Here is a 16476-nt window from a genome sequence, read left to right as displayed (position 1 = left end):
CGCACTTCCAAAGTTCATTGGAAATAGTAGCTTCGTGCACTTCCGAAGTTAGCCACTCCACCCTTACTTCATCGCGCATCGGGCGCGCTCCCGTCTTCACCGCTCATGTCTTACAGGGCATAAGCCATAAAGATTACTTGCAAGAGAAGGATCCAGATTTGTTTCGAGTCACTGTTTTTCTCAGAAGCAGTGCCATGCAGATGTTGATGTCTATAGCTACTAAGCCGCACACTTCCAAGGAATTGGCAAGCTTTCAAGAAATATTTTGTCCGAAGTTATATGGTTTTTGACATCTCCCTTCGGAGTGTAACTTCTGGCAGAGTGGGGTATCCTGAAATGCTTGCCATGGAAACCCTAGCAGATTATAACTTGAGATTTCTCGACATCTCTCAGTAGATGTCTCTTCACGAGCAGATGACCTTGGAGGTCCAATGTGACTGCTATGACTTGGGACTACCATCGCCGCCAGAGGAACATTGTCTGTCCAAGAGCTGATGGACCATGCTGTGCTCCGCTACGACCTTATGGAAGGAATCTAACCCTAATTTTTGGTGCAGGTTTCAGGATGGAAAGTCAATCGACTTTTCGAGCTCGGATGATGTCGAGATTGCTTTTTAAGTTTGAATTTTGTTTGAGTTCTGTTTGAGAACTTGTTTGGTGATCCTGTTTGGAATTTGTTTGAAATGGTATCTCTTTTGAACCTGTCTTGGTGCCGATTTGAATTGTTTGACTCTGGTTTTAATACTGGTTTCAATGATTGGTGATTTTACTCCCGGGTGGAGTAGTGAGAAACTATGTTTGAGAGTGCTTGTTCATACTCATGGCCCGGACCCTTGTGGTTATTTGCGCGGGGAGTATTGAATGATCGAAAAGTGCTTTTTTTTTTTTACTCATGGCCCGGACCCTTGTGGTTATTTACGGGGGGAGTATTGTTGTTATGACTCTCGGCCCGGACCTGGATGGTTATGCGGGAGGAGTATTAAGAAGTCTGAGCAGTGGTTACTCTCAACAACCTCCAAACAATGCAGGCTGCGGTTTGGGGGGCGTTTGGTTGTAAAAGGCCTCTATATCTCCCGGCACGGACCTTTTTAGGTTATGCGGGAGGAGTGATGAGGGAGTCGTTGAATATCTCCCGGCCCGGACCTTGTTAGGTTATGCGGGAGGAGTGTTCATCGGTGGCTTTATGTTTCTATGTCTTGTAGCATACATATGTGAGCATTTGTGTTGCATTGTGATGTGCCAGCTACTGAATATTCCTAACTGGATGAGATTGCTTGGGTATGTAAATTTAGTGCATCAAGACACCCGTGGAAGATCTGTGCGGTCTGGGTGTGATGGCTAATTTTACTATGCCGGGATATCAAGAGTTCCGATTTGGACGGAAGGAGAAGCTAACTCCTTGATCAAAAGAGCCGAAAGGAGAAGCTAACTCCTTAACAAAAAGAGCAAACTGATTGTCCCTCGGAATGTCCCTCGGAAATTTTTGAGCTAACTTGAGTTGTTTTGCAGATATGCTGTAATCGCGGACGATTACTCTCTTTCAAGAAGGGGAGATATAACAAACTGCTGACGTGTCAAAGCCTAAAGAATAGAGCCAACTTACAGATGTCGGCCGAGGGGCCTAAACCCTAAGAAGAACAAGCAACAGAAGAAGAAGTCCTACCAACTTATGGGGACCCCGTCCGATGGGGCCCCAAGTGACATAAAGGATTAAAATAAAGTAGGACCCGCACACACACAAAAAACTGATGATGTGGCACATTTTCAAAAATCACGCTGGTTGATGATGTGGCATGCTGTACGGATTTCCGCGTTTTGTCTTGACTGATGATGTGGCATGTTGTACGAATTTCCGTGATTTACGCTGGCAGCTTTTGGCATTGCTTTTCGGACCAGAAGCTTTTGAGTTTTGAAGGTTTTTCACTGTAACTGCTTTTCAGGCCAAGGGCCTTTAAATATGAGGTTAGGGCTCATTCTCTGGCATGCTTCTTGGCGAAGGTGTAGAGTCTGGAGTATCGGCTTGTACTGTGTTGATGCAATATAAAGAAATACGGAAAGGGGCGCCAAGGTTTGGGGCCAATACTCTCTGGGGTGGAATTATGCCACTCCGTGTCACATGTCATCTCTCTCTCTTAGTTCTGTTTTATTGAAGTGCTAAAAGTCTGTTCAGTTTGTTCTTGTCTATTGGCACGTGGTGCCCGTCTTGTGACAACTGAAGCCTTGGCTCTAATGAGCCGCGAGATCATAGAGACCAGAGGCTTCTCCATGTCCCCCCATCCATCACTGCGGCCTGTCCTCTCGTGATGATCCAATGGTCCCCAAATCTCAGCTCCATAAAGGAATGCAGAAGCGACCAAAGTGTCAAAGAGCCAGAGCTTCGTCCGAGGCTCCTGAAACTGAACCTGTGAACACATCCTTTCCAATCTACCCAATGCTGCATGCGCTCAGGTCAAATCTGCCCTCCTCAATGAAAATGCTGGCCCACTAAAAACCACTCCAAGGTGGGTGTAAGCATCTGTATCTTTCAATCTTCTGCGGTGCGTATGCCCTATCAACTACCTCATTTTTGTGCTAATTTTTTCGATTTAATGCTTCTTTTAGTGCTAGGCTTCATTATGGCTGAGTCTGCCCTTGATCTCCGGAGTCACGACAGAAACTCAGTACGCTGAACTTTGTGTTGATGTATGCTCATGTGTGTGTTGTGTGTTGTGTTTGGGAGCATATGTTAGTACCTAGTTCTACACCCGCTATTGGGCACTGACGACGTTAGTGGGGATGTCGTGGTATTTAGTCGATACTATACATGATGGAGCTGATGGTTATATTGTCTTGTGGGTGACTACCATGGGTCTGTACCTTGCACTTTCCTTTTAAGGGTGAATCTGGGCCCATCCCGGATTCATCTAGGTATATTTGTATACTCCACTGTCTCCTGGCCGTATGTGAATGCGGGCTCTGACCTCTTGATCCACTGTGGGGTGGTATTAAATACCATGACCTTGGTTTTACCAAGGTTGACGGACAAACCACTTTCCTGGGCAAACCTATGCAAAGCATCCAAGTGACGTTGCATCCCCTCCGGAGAGTCGGAGATCAACACAATATCATCAGCATATAATAATAGTGGAATCCATGTCCCTGCCAGCTGTGCACCTCTATCACCACCTCTCTCAATGTAGTCACAAACCTCATCCACATACATACCAAATAGAGTAGGAGAGAGCGGGCAGCCTTGCTTCACCCCAGTAGTGGAGTGAACTGGTGTGGATAGACCCGCTGAGGTGCGTACATGCCCCACTACTGACCTGTATAATGCCATGACCCCCCAAATGAGCTCTGTGGGTACTCCCATCTGCTGTAATCTGCGCATCAATCTAGCTCTGGGCACTGTGTCAAATGCTTTGCGGAAATCCACAAAGCTACAATAGATCCGTCTCCCACGTGATCTGCCCTCCTCAATGATGGCTCTGAGTGTCAAGATATGGTCAAGAGTAGAAAAACCCCTCCTGAACCCTGCCTGCCCGGCTGCGCGTATCCCCTCCCTCTCTGCCCATCTACTCAGCTGCTGCTCAAGAATAGATGCGTACAACCGTGCCAATGTGTGTCCAATCATGATAGTGCGATAATTCCCAGGCTCCATAGGGTCTCCCGACTTGAAGATAGGTACAATAGTAGATAGGCTCCAAGTATCAGGCAAGCCCTCACAGATGGCACGGTTAAACATAACTGCTAGAAGCTCTGCTAGTAGATCTCTAGCATGCGTGAAATGCTCAGCCACTAAGCCATCGTGATCATATGCTCTCCCAGTCCTCATCCTGTCAATGGCCTTCCTCACCATCTTAGCGGTGAAAAAAAGCACATGTGTGTGGTCATGGATCGGGGGGGGGGGGGGGGGGGGTGTGTCGGGAGGGGTCCTGACTCAAGAATAGCTGGTATAGATCCTGCTCTAGGCGAGCCAAAAATGCCCTCTTTTTCCGCCGCACTAGGCGTCGGAAGTCAATCTGTGACTGTCTGTGAGTGATGTCCCCCTAAAGCACCTCCCTCTGAAGTCTTGCTCTAGTGTCCCAGCATTCCTCATCATACCAACTGTTCTGGGGCATGCTCCCCGAACGACGTCTCTGCTTAGGCTTGGTATGTGGGTATGCCTCTGTTGCTGCATCATGTAGTGTTTGTGTCAGTATAGTAGTAAGCTCCTCGAGAGGTCGCCCTGGCTCCTCTGTGCACAGGCGTCTATAGATCCCATCTATGTATACAGAGTCCGTCTCCCACGTGAAGGTGTAGCCAGTAGGGGCTGCTGCCCGTGGCCTGCGTGCTACACTAAACTGAAAAGAGATGGTCAACGACACAGGAGCATGATCCACTGCCACACCAACAGGTCTGGGTCCAACCGTGAGATCTTGAATACTAGAGATGAGGCTCGGCTGTGCCATGAAATAATCCACTGTGCTGGCTCCATGTCTGTGTGGAAAGCATGTAAAACCCCTCGCAGCGGGAAATCTCTGCAGGCCATTCAAGATGGCCAATCCATGTGCAGTCCCCATGTCTATCAAGTGTCGTCCATACTCAGTGTGTTCCCCATCCTGTGATAGTCTGGATAGGCCCGTCTCTGCAACATCCAGCTCTCTCAGCATCTCCTCTGAAGTATCATAAAGTATTGTTTGATGATGGGCAGTCCCCTAGAATGATGATGTCACCATCTCTAGAGAACTCCCATATGTCATCATCCAAAATAGAAAAGGGGGACTGTCCTTTGGGTGGTGCATAAACTGACGTACTCGGGGGAAAGTAGCAAATAGCAATGTAAAGATATTTGCGTGTCTCTGCTCTCAATCTCACCCACATGTACCTAGCTTGCTCATCCCTGCGGGCTATATCTATCAATGGCTGCAACTCCTCCCTGAATAACACTTCCACTCCTCCTGAGCCCCGCCCTCTGTGCTTTGATCGTGTCTCCTGTCTACAAGCTGTCTCCCATCTATATCCACTGATGTGAGGCATAGACTGCCCAGGGGCCTGATGTGTCTCATAGACTGCCCAGGGGCTAATGTGCCTGAGAGAGAGAAATGAAATGAAATGAATCTTATATGAACATCCTTAAAAGGCCAAAATGGCCTATGAGACCAAAAAGTTACAATTGGTGAATCTGATACCATGTCTGAATACGGAAATTTACCAAGTTACAAAGTTACCAAGTTACAAAGAACTAACACTAAAACACTAAGGCACTAAGGAGAAAGGGAATAAGGGGGGGAGGGAAGGGGGCGGGGGGGGGGGGGGGGGGGGGGGGGGTTTGTGGGTTCAGATGAAATCTCTCATCGTTCGCTGTCGGATCTCATGGACTTCCTCCATGGTCAGAACTCTGGTTGGGCGTCTTGCATGTCGAGCTAGAGTGATCCGTATCTTCTGTTGCAACCTTCGTAGGTAGTGGGAGACCCCCTGAGGTCGTGGACGTCTGGATCTGCCAAGTTCAGTGGCTCTGTCAAGCAGTGTACCTCTAGTATGAGTAGGCTGTAATGGCTGCTCCGTATGCTCTCCTCTGTCTGGTGTAAAGAACTCTGTGATTCGTCTCTGAGACTGTCTTTTCCCTGATGTCCTCAGCAAGTTCTCCCTAAGTCTGCGCAGCTCTAGCAGGAACAATCCGAGACACTTCTGATCCTTGTATCTCATGACTCTAGAAAAAGGTCCGAACCCTTCTCTGAACAAGCAGTGGAAGCGTCCGCGTATCTCATAGTATGCCGGGTAGTGGCATGTGTAGTGCAGTTCTGTCTCTGGCTCTAAGTTACATAGGTGACATATCCTGGCTCCTGCCGGCACCCCTCGGAATCGGCCAGTCTCGATCTGGAGCTGATGTGAGGATGTGCGTATCTGTCCAATAGCGCATCTTATCCCATGAGATAAGTGTGTATCCATGTATGGTGGCCTAGTCACAAAGCCATCCTCCGTGAGTTGGAGAAGATGCTCTCTGTAGAAGGCCATCTTCATGCCCAACTCCTGTGTCGCCTGTATCCACACAGAGAGAGAGAGAGAGAGAGAGAGAGAGAGAGAGAGAGAGAGAGAGAGAGAGAGAGAGAGAGAGAGAGGTCCAGGAATTACCTCGAAGTACTCAATTACATTTTGACAGTGCCTTCCAAGAGGTCCTGCATATATAACTTGACCGCCCCGTTTCATTAGTAATAGCTGGAAGGTGAAATGAAATGGAATCAGCAGAAAAGAGGGTGATGGAAAAGGCTGAAATCTGTGTGATTTACCTCATCAAAAGCTTCAAAGATTTCGATACTCGGCTGATGTATTGTACAAACTATGGTTCGTCCTGTCTTCACAATGTTTTTCACAGCACGCATAACAATGGCAGCAGCTCTGGCATCAAGACCTGAAGTGGGCTCATCCATGAAAATGATGGAAGGGTTTGCCACAAGCTCTACAGCAATGGTGAGCCTCTTGCGCTGCTCAGTGGAGAGCCCGCTAATCCCTGGAAGTCCCACCAAGGCATCACTGAGGTTGTCCAATTCAACTAGCTCCATAACCTCATCGACAAAGGCCTGCAAGACATCATTATTAATGACTTCAGATCAATTGCAACAGCAAAAATTCAGGGCCCGGATTGTTGGGGTTTATTTTTGAACAGTGGGTTTCTTTAAGGATTTCAAGGGACAAGCCTTTTCATGGTATGCGCAAATAATCACTATCAATTTTACACATCCAGTCCCATTAATGCAGAGTAAACCTCTTTGTACATGTAGCACATCCTCAGCAAGTCAGGAAAACCAGACTAACCAACCCATGTGTTGACATCAAGAATTGTGCATGCAGAATAATCTTGAATCCTCTTACCCATCTCACAATATTGTGGATGCCAGGTGATAGGCGAAGCCAAGCCGAATATATCAGTGACTCTCTTACGGTCATTTGAGGGGAGTGTATATCAGTTTGTTCGCAATAGCCAGAGACTCTAGCAAATGTTGTTTGCACTTTGGGATAGCCTGAGATTCGAATGTCCCCTTCTATGTAGCCCCCCGTTTTCCTTCCAGCAAGTACATCCATCAGAGTTGTCTTTCCAGCTCCACTTACTCCCATCAATGCAGTCAGTACTCCAGGCCGAAAAGACCCTGTCACTCCTCGCAGCAATTGTAGGGTTTTTTCTTGAACTCCATGAGCCATCATTCCCTGTGTTTTTGCATTCAAGCCAGGGGATTTTGTCACGAATTGTGCAGAGACAGAAGTTGCATTAGAAGTGCTGCTGTAAGATACTTACCTCAGGCATGTCTACAAAGTATTGGACATTTTCAAAAGAGATAGAAAGGGGAGTGAAGGGAAGGGACATTCCTTGGTTCACTGTGTCTCTTTGAAGATCCTCAGAATCAAATTTGCCAAAATGTGACATGGTCCCCGTTTCCATGCAATGCAATTGAGCTTGATCATCTGCAGATTCGACGTACAATGTAAGTTAAGAACATTTATGCTGATCGAGCTTGAAATTTGTGAAAAAGGTTCATGCTAATTGAGTTTTCTTTTGAAATCTGTGAATGCAAATAGTTGACCCTTCAGGACTTAAACTTGATTCGGGCTGCATTGACCACAACTTAGTGCAGGATGCCAGACAGTGCAGCGAGTTGATCATTGCAGGATGGTTTTAATGGTGTTGGAGGGTGATCACAGTTTGAGTTATGGAAAATATTTCTCGAGTAATCAAAGTGGCATACTTACAGTCCATGTCTTCATCAAAAGAAGGCACTGAGTCTGCACAGCCCTTGAGCGGGGAAAATTTTTGCTGAAATGCGAGTAATGAAACTTCCCCTTTATCCTTGTCACCTTGCATGCCATCCGTTTTTCCTTTCAAAACTGCGTGCCTGGACCTTTTTGGTGCTGCAGAAGCACTCTGGATGTGTTACTATTGGTCAGCTATTGCAATTGCAACTGGAGTAGTAGAAGTCTGTTTCACTTGCCTGGAAGTCGCGATAATGCCAGTGTTAAGAGGATGTTGAAAATAATGATGAATCCAATCAACGCCCCAACACCAGTCCAGTAGTGGTATGCTTCAGCTGGCAGTCCTCTGTCCAGTAGTATCTTCTTGCCAGTGGTGATGTTGGTAAGTCCATTTATCGGTTTATCCTGCCAACAGATCGGAGAAATTACCTTTCTGAGAATATCGCTCTTCAAATCTACCATGAAGTGTAGCTGGGTCTACGACAACGTGGGCACGCACATGCATCTTTTTGTAGAAGCATGACTTTATTGTTTGTGCAAAATCTCAGTGTGAGGGAAAACACAGAAAAAGGTATCACGTAAAATGTCTAGATTGAGCACATATTTCACGGTGGAGTAGGATCCAAGAATCAATAGATAGCTAACAACAGTCCAGAAAAAGCTCATAAGTTTGCAAAAAAATCTGCTTTCTGTCATGTACAAAATGGAGAGTTTGCTTAAGGGAGCTGTGAAAGAAAGGAAAGGCATTAGGGCTCTACTGAAGAAAAAGCCCCCGGTTCTGAATTCCCGAATGGTTCGTAAAGCCGATAGTGAACACAAAAGATTGCAACTGCCAAAAGGGGCATACCAGACATCTAAAATGTTTTGCCAAATCTGCTATAACAGAAAACAACAATATAGAGGTGATGCGATAGATTATGGCCCAAGCTTGAGCTATTTCCATAGCCAATGAAGCAAAGTCTCTCTTTGAGCTGAACACGAACAAAGCAAAGCAGCACCCATGCAATGACCTTTTAGCTTAGATATGAGGGATAAAACATGTCACAAAATGATGACATGGCATGTGACCACCGTACGGAGGACCGGTTGTAGCAGAAAGGAGGGCCAGAGTTTGCATGGCATAAAATCCAGGCATCTATAAGAACTGATGTGAAAATTTCTTTGTGGACTATTATCGTGGGATAGTTTTGGCACCAATTATTGTGACAGCAAATGTTTTGTGTGCCGTAGATTTGTAAGTTGCTTTTGGGGCCAAATTCCTAGAAAAGAGAGGCGAGGATGCCATTAGCTGAGGGGGCTCACACAGAACAGTTGGAACCTCGACAGTTCATTAATAAGATAAAGAAATACCACCAGGTCGGCACTCTGTGGGTCTTGTCTATAGTGTTATTTCAAGTTCAGTTTTGTGTTTTTAGTTCAATTTAGTGTTGTTGTGGTGATTCACCCCATTGTCAGGTGAATTATCGGTTTAATGGGTATTAAAGCTCCAGTCGAGTGTTCTTCTCAAACTAATGCGGTTCAGAATTGCAGAAAGCTGATATGGAAGCAGCACCTCTCAGACATCAAGACGAGGAGGAAGTGGAAGAAGAAACGGAAGAAGTTAAGGGAGTAGAATTGGAACAAGCCGAGGAAGAGGAAGTTGACAAAAAGTAGCTTTGCGGAAGACATAGAGCAGGATAGAAAAGCAGTGGTTGGTATGATTGTGGCATGAATTTGTTTTTCCAACAACAAAAAGATGTGAAGCCCACAGACTCGGAGTTCTGACGCTCGCTGCTGCTGCACGCTCCCCCCCCCCCCCCCTTGCGCCATCACTGCCCCTCACCCCCCCCCCCCCCCCCCCCTCCTCTCTCGCCCTCGCGCTGCCTCCCTCGCCCTCTCGCTGCCCCCCTCGTCCATCCCAGCCCGCCACCCTTGCCCTCTGCTGCCCGCCGCCCTCCCCCTAGCTGCCCCCAAGCCCGTCCGCTGCCCCCCATTCCCTGGCCTTTTCTCCCTCCTTGCCCCCCCGGGCCCCCCGCAGCCTTTTGAACTCTCGCTCGCCGCTTTATCCGTCCCCCCATCCCCGCCCCCCCCATCCTCATCGCTCCCGAAGGTCTTCTGCACCTGGCTCTGCAACACTTCTTCTTCGGACAAGTGCTCGGCGTACTCGGTTGCAGATTTTCTTCACCGCCCGCTTCTTCGACTCAGCAGTAGACACAGATGGAGGCTCCAGCTCCGCCACAGAGGGACTCGCCTGAAGCCCCCTTGCCCGACCCCGCTGAGCCCACCATTCGACTTGCTCTTTCGCCGACAGAGCAAGCGAGCCTTGCCGCAGAGGTAGAACGCTTGCAGGCGACTTCTGTCATCTGCAAGGTTCTCGGCACCCGTCCTAGCAGAGGAGAGCTGCGAGACCTTCTCCAGGCCCGCCTTCTCGCAGAGGTGGGCAAGATCTTGGATGTCCAGATTCTCGGACGGGGTTACTACAAGATTGAGTTCGAGACTTCCGAGATGGCCTCCAAGGTCATAGCTATGAGTCCACTGGCCATCCGAGCATCACGCGCCCACTTTCGACAGTGGCGACATGGTTTTGACCCGACTTCGGATGTGCTAGTAGAGGAGGCAGACATCCCCATCTCAGTTTGCTTTCCGGGTTTACGGAGGGAGTACCTTCCACTTCTCTCCAGGATTGGCTCCGCCATCGGGACTGTCCTGGAGACACCTCGTACGGCAACATCAGTAGCTGCCAAGGCGGCTAGCATCCCTTCAGTTTGAGTTTTGGTTAGAGATACCCACACGCTCCCGAAGGTCATCCTTCTGCCTCGGGTGAGTGGGGGTTGGTTTAGACAGAGTGTGGAGTACTCGGGTCTCCCGAACCAGTGCTTCATTTGCAGACAGATGGGCCACCTAGCGAAGGCCTGTCCACAGAGGAGGCCACAACCTGCACCTCAGCCTCAGCCCCAGCCTGCCAAGGCTGGGCCGCAGCCACAGCGAGCGGCACAGCGCACAGATTCAGAGCCACCCTCCGAGCCTGGGGCTCCAGCGGAGGAGGGGTGGCAGCAGGCCTGTGGTCGTCGACGCCAGGGGCCACAACGACAGCCCGGCACTTAGGTGCCTACTCAACAGCAGTGGGTTCCCACGGGGAACCGCTTTGGTCCTCTTGAGCAGGAGGAGCCCCCTACGCAAGCCTCCACCTTCGCTTCACCCTCGCTAGCCGCCCCACCTTCAGATTTCCCCTCCTCCTCCTCATCCCCTCCCCCACCCTCTGCTCCCGCCCACTCCCCACCTCGCCCCCCTGTCTCTGTCGCCCCACCCCGCTTCTCTTCTCCTCCGCCGCCCCCCCCCCCCCCCCCCCCCCCCCAACTCCTTCTCCCCCTCCTCCTGCTTCAGTACCACAGTCGACTCAGGAGACTGGTCCCTCGCCGGCGGCTAGGAGATCTCTTGGCAGCGCCTTTGCCACGAGTCGCCTAGCGAGAGAGGGTCAGCCCTTCTTGCGGCCCCCTCTGCAGATTCAGACATCTTCCCTTGCAGCTATCCCTCGTGGTTTGACGAGCATTGACCTCCGACGCCGCTAGGATTTCTTCGATTACGGGTTCACTCGCTTTCTCGGCGATTCCGCAGCAGACCACGAGGCAGCCTGCTTCAGGGTCCACGCTTTGTTCCTCGCCGCTAGGGGGACAGAGGCCTTGGACTCAGCAATTGGTTTCTCCTTCCCCCTCTGTGGTAGGACCGAGACAGAGTGGTCCCTCGACTCAGTGGTGGGATGGTTGCATACACAGGTTCTCGAGTTCTCTCACCACATGGGAGAACTTGGAGTTACAGATTTGCTGCAGACTTTGTGGCCACTGGCCAAGTTTGCGGTGACACCCCCAGACTCAGCAGGATGTAGGCACATTGTGGTGTACTTTTTTGCTGATACGCAGTGTTTGCCTTGCTATGTATACATTCATGAGGACTCCTAGACTGAGGAGGTTGCTTTACGCACGGCTCGCTCTGCTTGGGCTTAGGCCAGGCACTCACTGTAGTCTCGCCTATCTAGAGGACGCTCGGATGCGGATTACTCCCCATCCAAGCCAGCCTCGAAGATAGCCCGTCTTGCTGCTGCGGCAGCATCTGTTCTCTCTCGCTCCCCATGAGGATCGTCTCGTGGAACGTGCAGGGACTAGGTGGGCCCCAGTTTCAGCGACAGCGGGGCCGATTGCGTCAGGAGCTTCAGCGTTGCCTTGTGGGAGGAGAGATTGATCTCCTTATGCTTCAGGAGTACCATTTGTCTGAGAGCCGCATTCGGCGATGTGGTCAGATTTTGCGTGGACGTTATGATACCTTTTGGTCAGCTGCTTTTGGACCTGGAGGCATCCAGGGTGGGGTATGTATGACTATTGCGGACCGATTGCAGCAGGCCATTGTGGGCAGAGGGATTATTGTGCCAGGCAGGGCTTAGTGGATTACTATGCAGGTTCAGGGTGGCCTTGTGGGCTTCCTGAACATCTATGCGCCCAATGTGGCGAGTGCTCGTGCAGAGTTTTGGTCACAGATTGTTGAGTCTTTGCCACAGGTTGACCATTGGTGTGTAGGAGGGGACTTCAACATGTTGGAGGACCCTTCTGACAGGATCGGAGGCAGCCATGCTACTGTGCATGGAGTCGAGTTAGCAGCTTGGGAGAGGTTGTGTATGACTTTGAGGGTCTCGGATACATGGCAGCATTCTGTCTTTGTGAGGCCTCCAGAGAGTCTTGCCTTCTCTAGATCGGACCGCAGAGTGGGAGGAGTGAATCTATCGCGCATAGATCGCTTCTACACTAGTGACCACTTTAGTGACTTGGGGGGATCAATGGGCATCCTGGCAGGGACATCCTTCTCGGACCATGCACCAATGATCCTCACAGTGGCAGACAGGCAGAGGAGTGGGAGCACGATGCTTCGCATCCCAGAGCGGGTCTTGTTGGACTCAGCACTCTGAGAGAGGGTAGAGGCTCTCTGGACAGAGGGCATGGACAGCCAGGCTCTACCTGCAGACAGAGTGGTCTTAGGCCTAGCTCAGCTTAGCCACTTTTTTCTCCAGGAGTCTCTGGCTCGACGGGCTGCAGCGAGAGAGGAGGAGCAGCGTCTCAGACAAGGCATTGCTTCACTACAGAGGATGCAAGAGTAGCATCCAGACAGTCCATGGTTGGAGGAGCAGTTACAGCTGGCTCGACAGGAGCTTGCTTGCACAGAGGAGAGGCGCCATGAGTTTGCCTTTCACCGACAGGCATCTCAAAGGACTCAGGTGGGTGACAGAGTGACAGGTGCTTTTTTTGAGACAGTGGGACCTCGACACTCGCATGCCAAGGTCAATCAGTTGAGGAGACCCGATGGGTTAGTTGTTTGTGAGCCCGAGGATATGCGTGCAGTTGCTACTGACTTTTACCGTGAGTTACTGTCGGCTGAGCCCCAGTCAGAGAGACAGGATGCATGCAGGGAGCAGGTTTGGGCACAGATGCCTTGTCTTGTGACTGAGGAGATGCGCTAGAGGCTAGAGATACCTCTTCAGCTTGAGGAGCTACACACGGCTGTTAGGGCCCTCCCTCGTGGTAGTTGTCCAGGCGAGGATGGGCTGACTCCCAACTTCTTCTTGGAGTACTGGGACTTGCTTGGCCCAGATCTCTGTAGTGCCTTTCAGTACATTCTGCACACAGAAGTGATGCCGGATAGCATGAGTGAGGGCCTGATTTACCTCATTCCAAAGGAGGGTGGCTCCTTGGATGAGATTCGACAGTGGCGCCCCATCACCATCCTCAACTCAGCCTACAAAATTCTTGCCAAGGCTCTGAGTTTGAGGATTCAACCACTTTTGGAGAGCCTTATACATGGGACTCAGACAGGTTTTGTCAAGGAACGCAGTATCCTTGACAACATCTTCACTTTCTGGGAGGCTTCTGCCCTGGCACGACTCCGTGGGGAGGACCTTGTGATTCTTCTTCTCGATTTTGAGAAGGCATACGACAGAGTTGACTGGGACTTTTTAGAGGGCACGCTACGCAGGATGGGCTTCTCAGATGCTTGGATCAGAGGGGTGTCAGCTTTGTACAGACAGGCTCACAGTCAGGTGCTTTTGGCAGGAGGTAGAGGTGAGCGCTTCATGCTCACACGATCGGTCAGACAGGGTTGCCCTCTTGCCCCCTTTCTCTTTCTGTTCTATGCGGAGGCGATGAGCAGATTTTTGGTGTCACAGCAGGTTGGTCTGAGGGGCTTAGCACTCCCTATAAGGGGAGATGAGCTTCTGGACGCTGAGTTTGCCGACGACTCAGCCTTGTACTTAGAGGGCCAGGAGGCCAATTTACACAGATGTGAGCAGGCTTTGGAGACCTTCTGCTGTGCATCGGGCGCACTGATCAACTGGAGAAAGACAGTGGCTTTCTCGGTTGGCAGTGCTTCTGTGTCAGATTGGATGCCAGGAGAGGGTTTCAGGTGGATTCCTCCAGGGACTGCAGTTCGGTACTTGGGTTGTCAGGTTGGTTTGGACTTGTCCCCCGAGCAGCAGATTGCTCCTCTTCTCCTTTCCATCAGGAGAAAGCTGCTACATTGGAGCTCAGCACGACTTTCGCTGGCTGGTAGAGTAGTAGTTGCCAACCAGGTGTTGTTGGCGACTATGTGGTACATCACTTCGTGCTGGATCTTCTCGAGTTCTTGTATCAGCCAGGTAGAGAGGCTGATCAGGAACTTCCTTTGGTCAGGTCGCGACACTCAGATTGCCCGAGCCAAGGTGGCTTGGTCGGTCATCACACTTCCCTCTTCTTAGGGAGGGCTTGGGATCATTCATCCAGCACAGCAGAGCAGAGCCCTTCTTGGGAAGTTCGTCGTCAGAGGACTTCTTCCAGGCGAGGAGCCCTGGAAGGAGTTCTTGCTGCAGAGGCTTCGTTCCAGGGTGCCTCAGTCAGGAGGCCCTTGGCAACCTTCGACCAGATGGATCTTTACAGAGTTGCGCCGAGTTGGTTTGAGCAGGAGACTGGAGGACCGATTCGCTGTGAGTTTGCTTCGATCTTGGGAGCTCTTACGGCGTGGCCTAGAGCAGAGACAGCCGACGTGCACGGAGGAGCGCCTACGGCAGCCCCTCGTCTGGAACCCCATGGTTAGCACTCAGAGAGGCCACTTGGTTGGGAGTCGGCCTCATGTTTCTTGGAGTCCCATGGCAGCAGGTCCAGCGCGCTCTCTAGGTGACTGGCTAGAGTTCACAGGTTTGTCAGAGGAGGTGCAGGCTGTCCAACTACAGGGCATGAGAGGGGTGCAGAGCATGTGTCAGGACATCTCATTCGCCTAGAAGGAGGCATGGATCCCGTCGTGCAATATAGTTCTTTGTTCCTAGCAACCAGCCTTGAATCGGAACAGCCTACTCCACCTGACGGGTTAGACGAGGATCTGTTGGAGTGGTTGGACGCTACCAAATCTATGCCCTATTATGGAGTCTCTATTCACTCTTTGCCTGAAAGTACACCCTCTTCCAATGTTTCCACAGTAACTAAACCTAATGAGCCACCTGAGCCAGCTCAAAGGTTAAAGGTCATAAAAGCTACTCCTGATGTGCCCTTGGTGGAAGCCTTTGAATTGGGTGCCCCTATGAAGAATCATAGAAGCGGGAAGAAATCTCCTCTACAGGAGTTCAACCCCCCTCAAACATCAGCCCAATTGGTGTCTGCTTCTCCGACCAGAACAAAGCTCTCCTCTGTGTCTAGCGAACTCCCTTCACAAAGCCTATCATGCTTGATGAATTCCTTGCTCATGATAGCTGTCTTGCTCATGATACCTCCTCATGCTCTCCATCAACTGCTGCGCTCTGTAGCATCTCCTCTTTCAGCCGGTGGACTATGAAATTCATCTACAGTGGAACACGAACTCTTCCGGCTATACCTTGCATTGAAGATGAATGTTTGCTGACTGCTATCCCCTTGCCCCTACTCACCCCCTCACACACTCTCGCCCCCATCTACCCCCTATCCCCTCGACCCTACCCTCCCCCTCACACTCACCCACCCTCGCCCCCTATCCTGATCTCGCCCCTACCCACCCCTCGCCCCTCTCCCTCTATTGCTCTCGCCCCCCTACCCACCCCTCGTCCCCCCCTATACTGCTCTCGCTCTCCCTACCCACCCCTCGCCCCTAGTCCCTTCCCCTCGCCCACCCTCACCAGCCCTCGCCCCCCCTACCCACCCCTCGCCCCTACCCTCCCCCTCACACCCCCTACTCACCCTCTCCCCTGCCCACTCACCCTCCCCCCCCCCCTCACCAGCCCTCGCCCCTGCCCACCCCTCCCTCCCTCCCCAGCACCTCACTGTTTACTACTTCTCCGAGCAAGCAGATTCGGGTATCCCTAGGTGGCTTTCCTTCTATTGGATGTTTGTTGTAAGTTTAGCTGTTGGGACTATTTTTGGGTGGCCAGATTGTGGGCAAGGCCTTTTGCTGCTCTTGGAGTGATAGCTGGCGCAAATGCTAAATCAAAGAGGTTAGATCGATTCGACAATCCGCACTACATTGATCATGTACACTTTGAGCTCTTCTGGATCAATAGAATCTCGGGCTTATCCCCTCTCCCCTCCCCTACCTACTCCTTCCCGTCTAGCCAACTGCAACTAACTGCAAATTCCTCCACTTCGGGTGCTTTGTGGGATTTGTTAATCTTGATAGTCTTAAGTCTTTTGTTTCTACTTTCTGGTCAGCTTACCTCATTGCACCGGGGTCATTACTTCTTCAGTATATCTTGCAAATATCGACATTGCTTCATTGGTACTTCTTCTGGGGAACTCAAAAAATCTTCTCCAAACATCA

The 16476-nt window shown here is 50.6% G+C and overlaps 1 protein-coding gene across 1 annotated transcript in view; it reads right to left on the bottom strand.

Moving 5' to 3' along the window:
• LOC147444383 (ABC transporter G family member 35-like) overlaps positions 1-16476 on the bottom strand; it is a 71491-nt gene that overhangs the window by 20611 nt on the left and 34404 nt on the right. Inside the window, exons 14-19 of the mRNA XM_086528102.1 lie at positions 7963-8109; positions 7705-7876; positions 7253-7419; positions 6832-7164; positions 6249-6539; positions 6094-6177 (exon numbers count right to left, since the gene is read on the bottom strand). Coding sequence (XP_086384228.1) covers positions 6094-6177; positions 6249-6539; positions 6832-7164; positions 7253-7419; positions 7705-7876; positions 7963-8109 — 1194 coding nt within the window. The remainder of the gene's footprint in view (positions 1-6093; positions 6178-6248; positions 6540-6831; positions 7165-7252; positions 7420-7704; positions 7877-7962; positions 8110-16476) is intronic.

This window comes from Adiantum capillus-veneris, chromosome 13 (genome assembly GCF_014529385.1).
Source record: "Adiantum capillus-veneris isolate H3 chromosome 13, ASM1452938v2, whole genome shotgun sequence".
Taxonomy (NCBI): domain Eukaryota; kingdom Viridiplantae; phylum Streptophyta; class Polypodiopsida; order Polypodiales; family Pteridaceae; genus Adiantum; species Adiantum capillus-veneris.
This window is presented reverse-complemented; position numbering and strand designations above follow the sequence as displayed.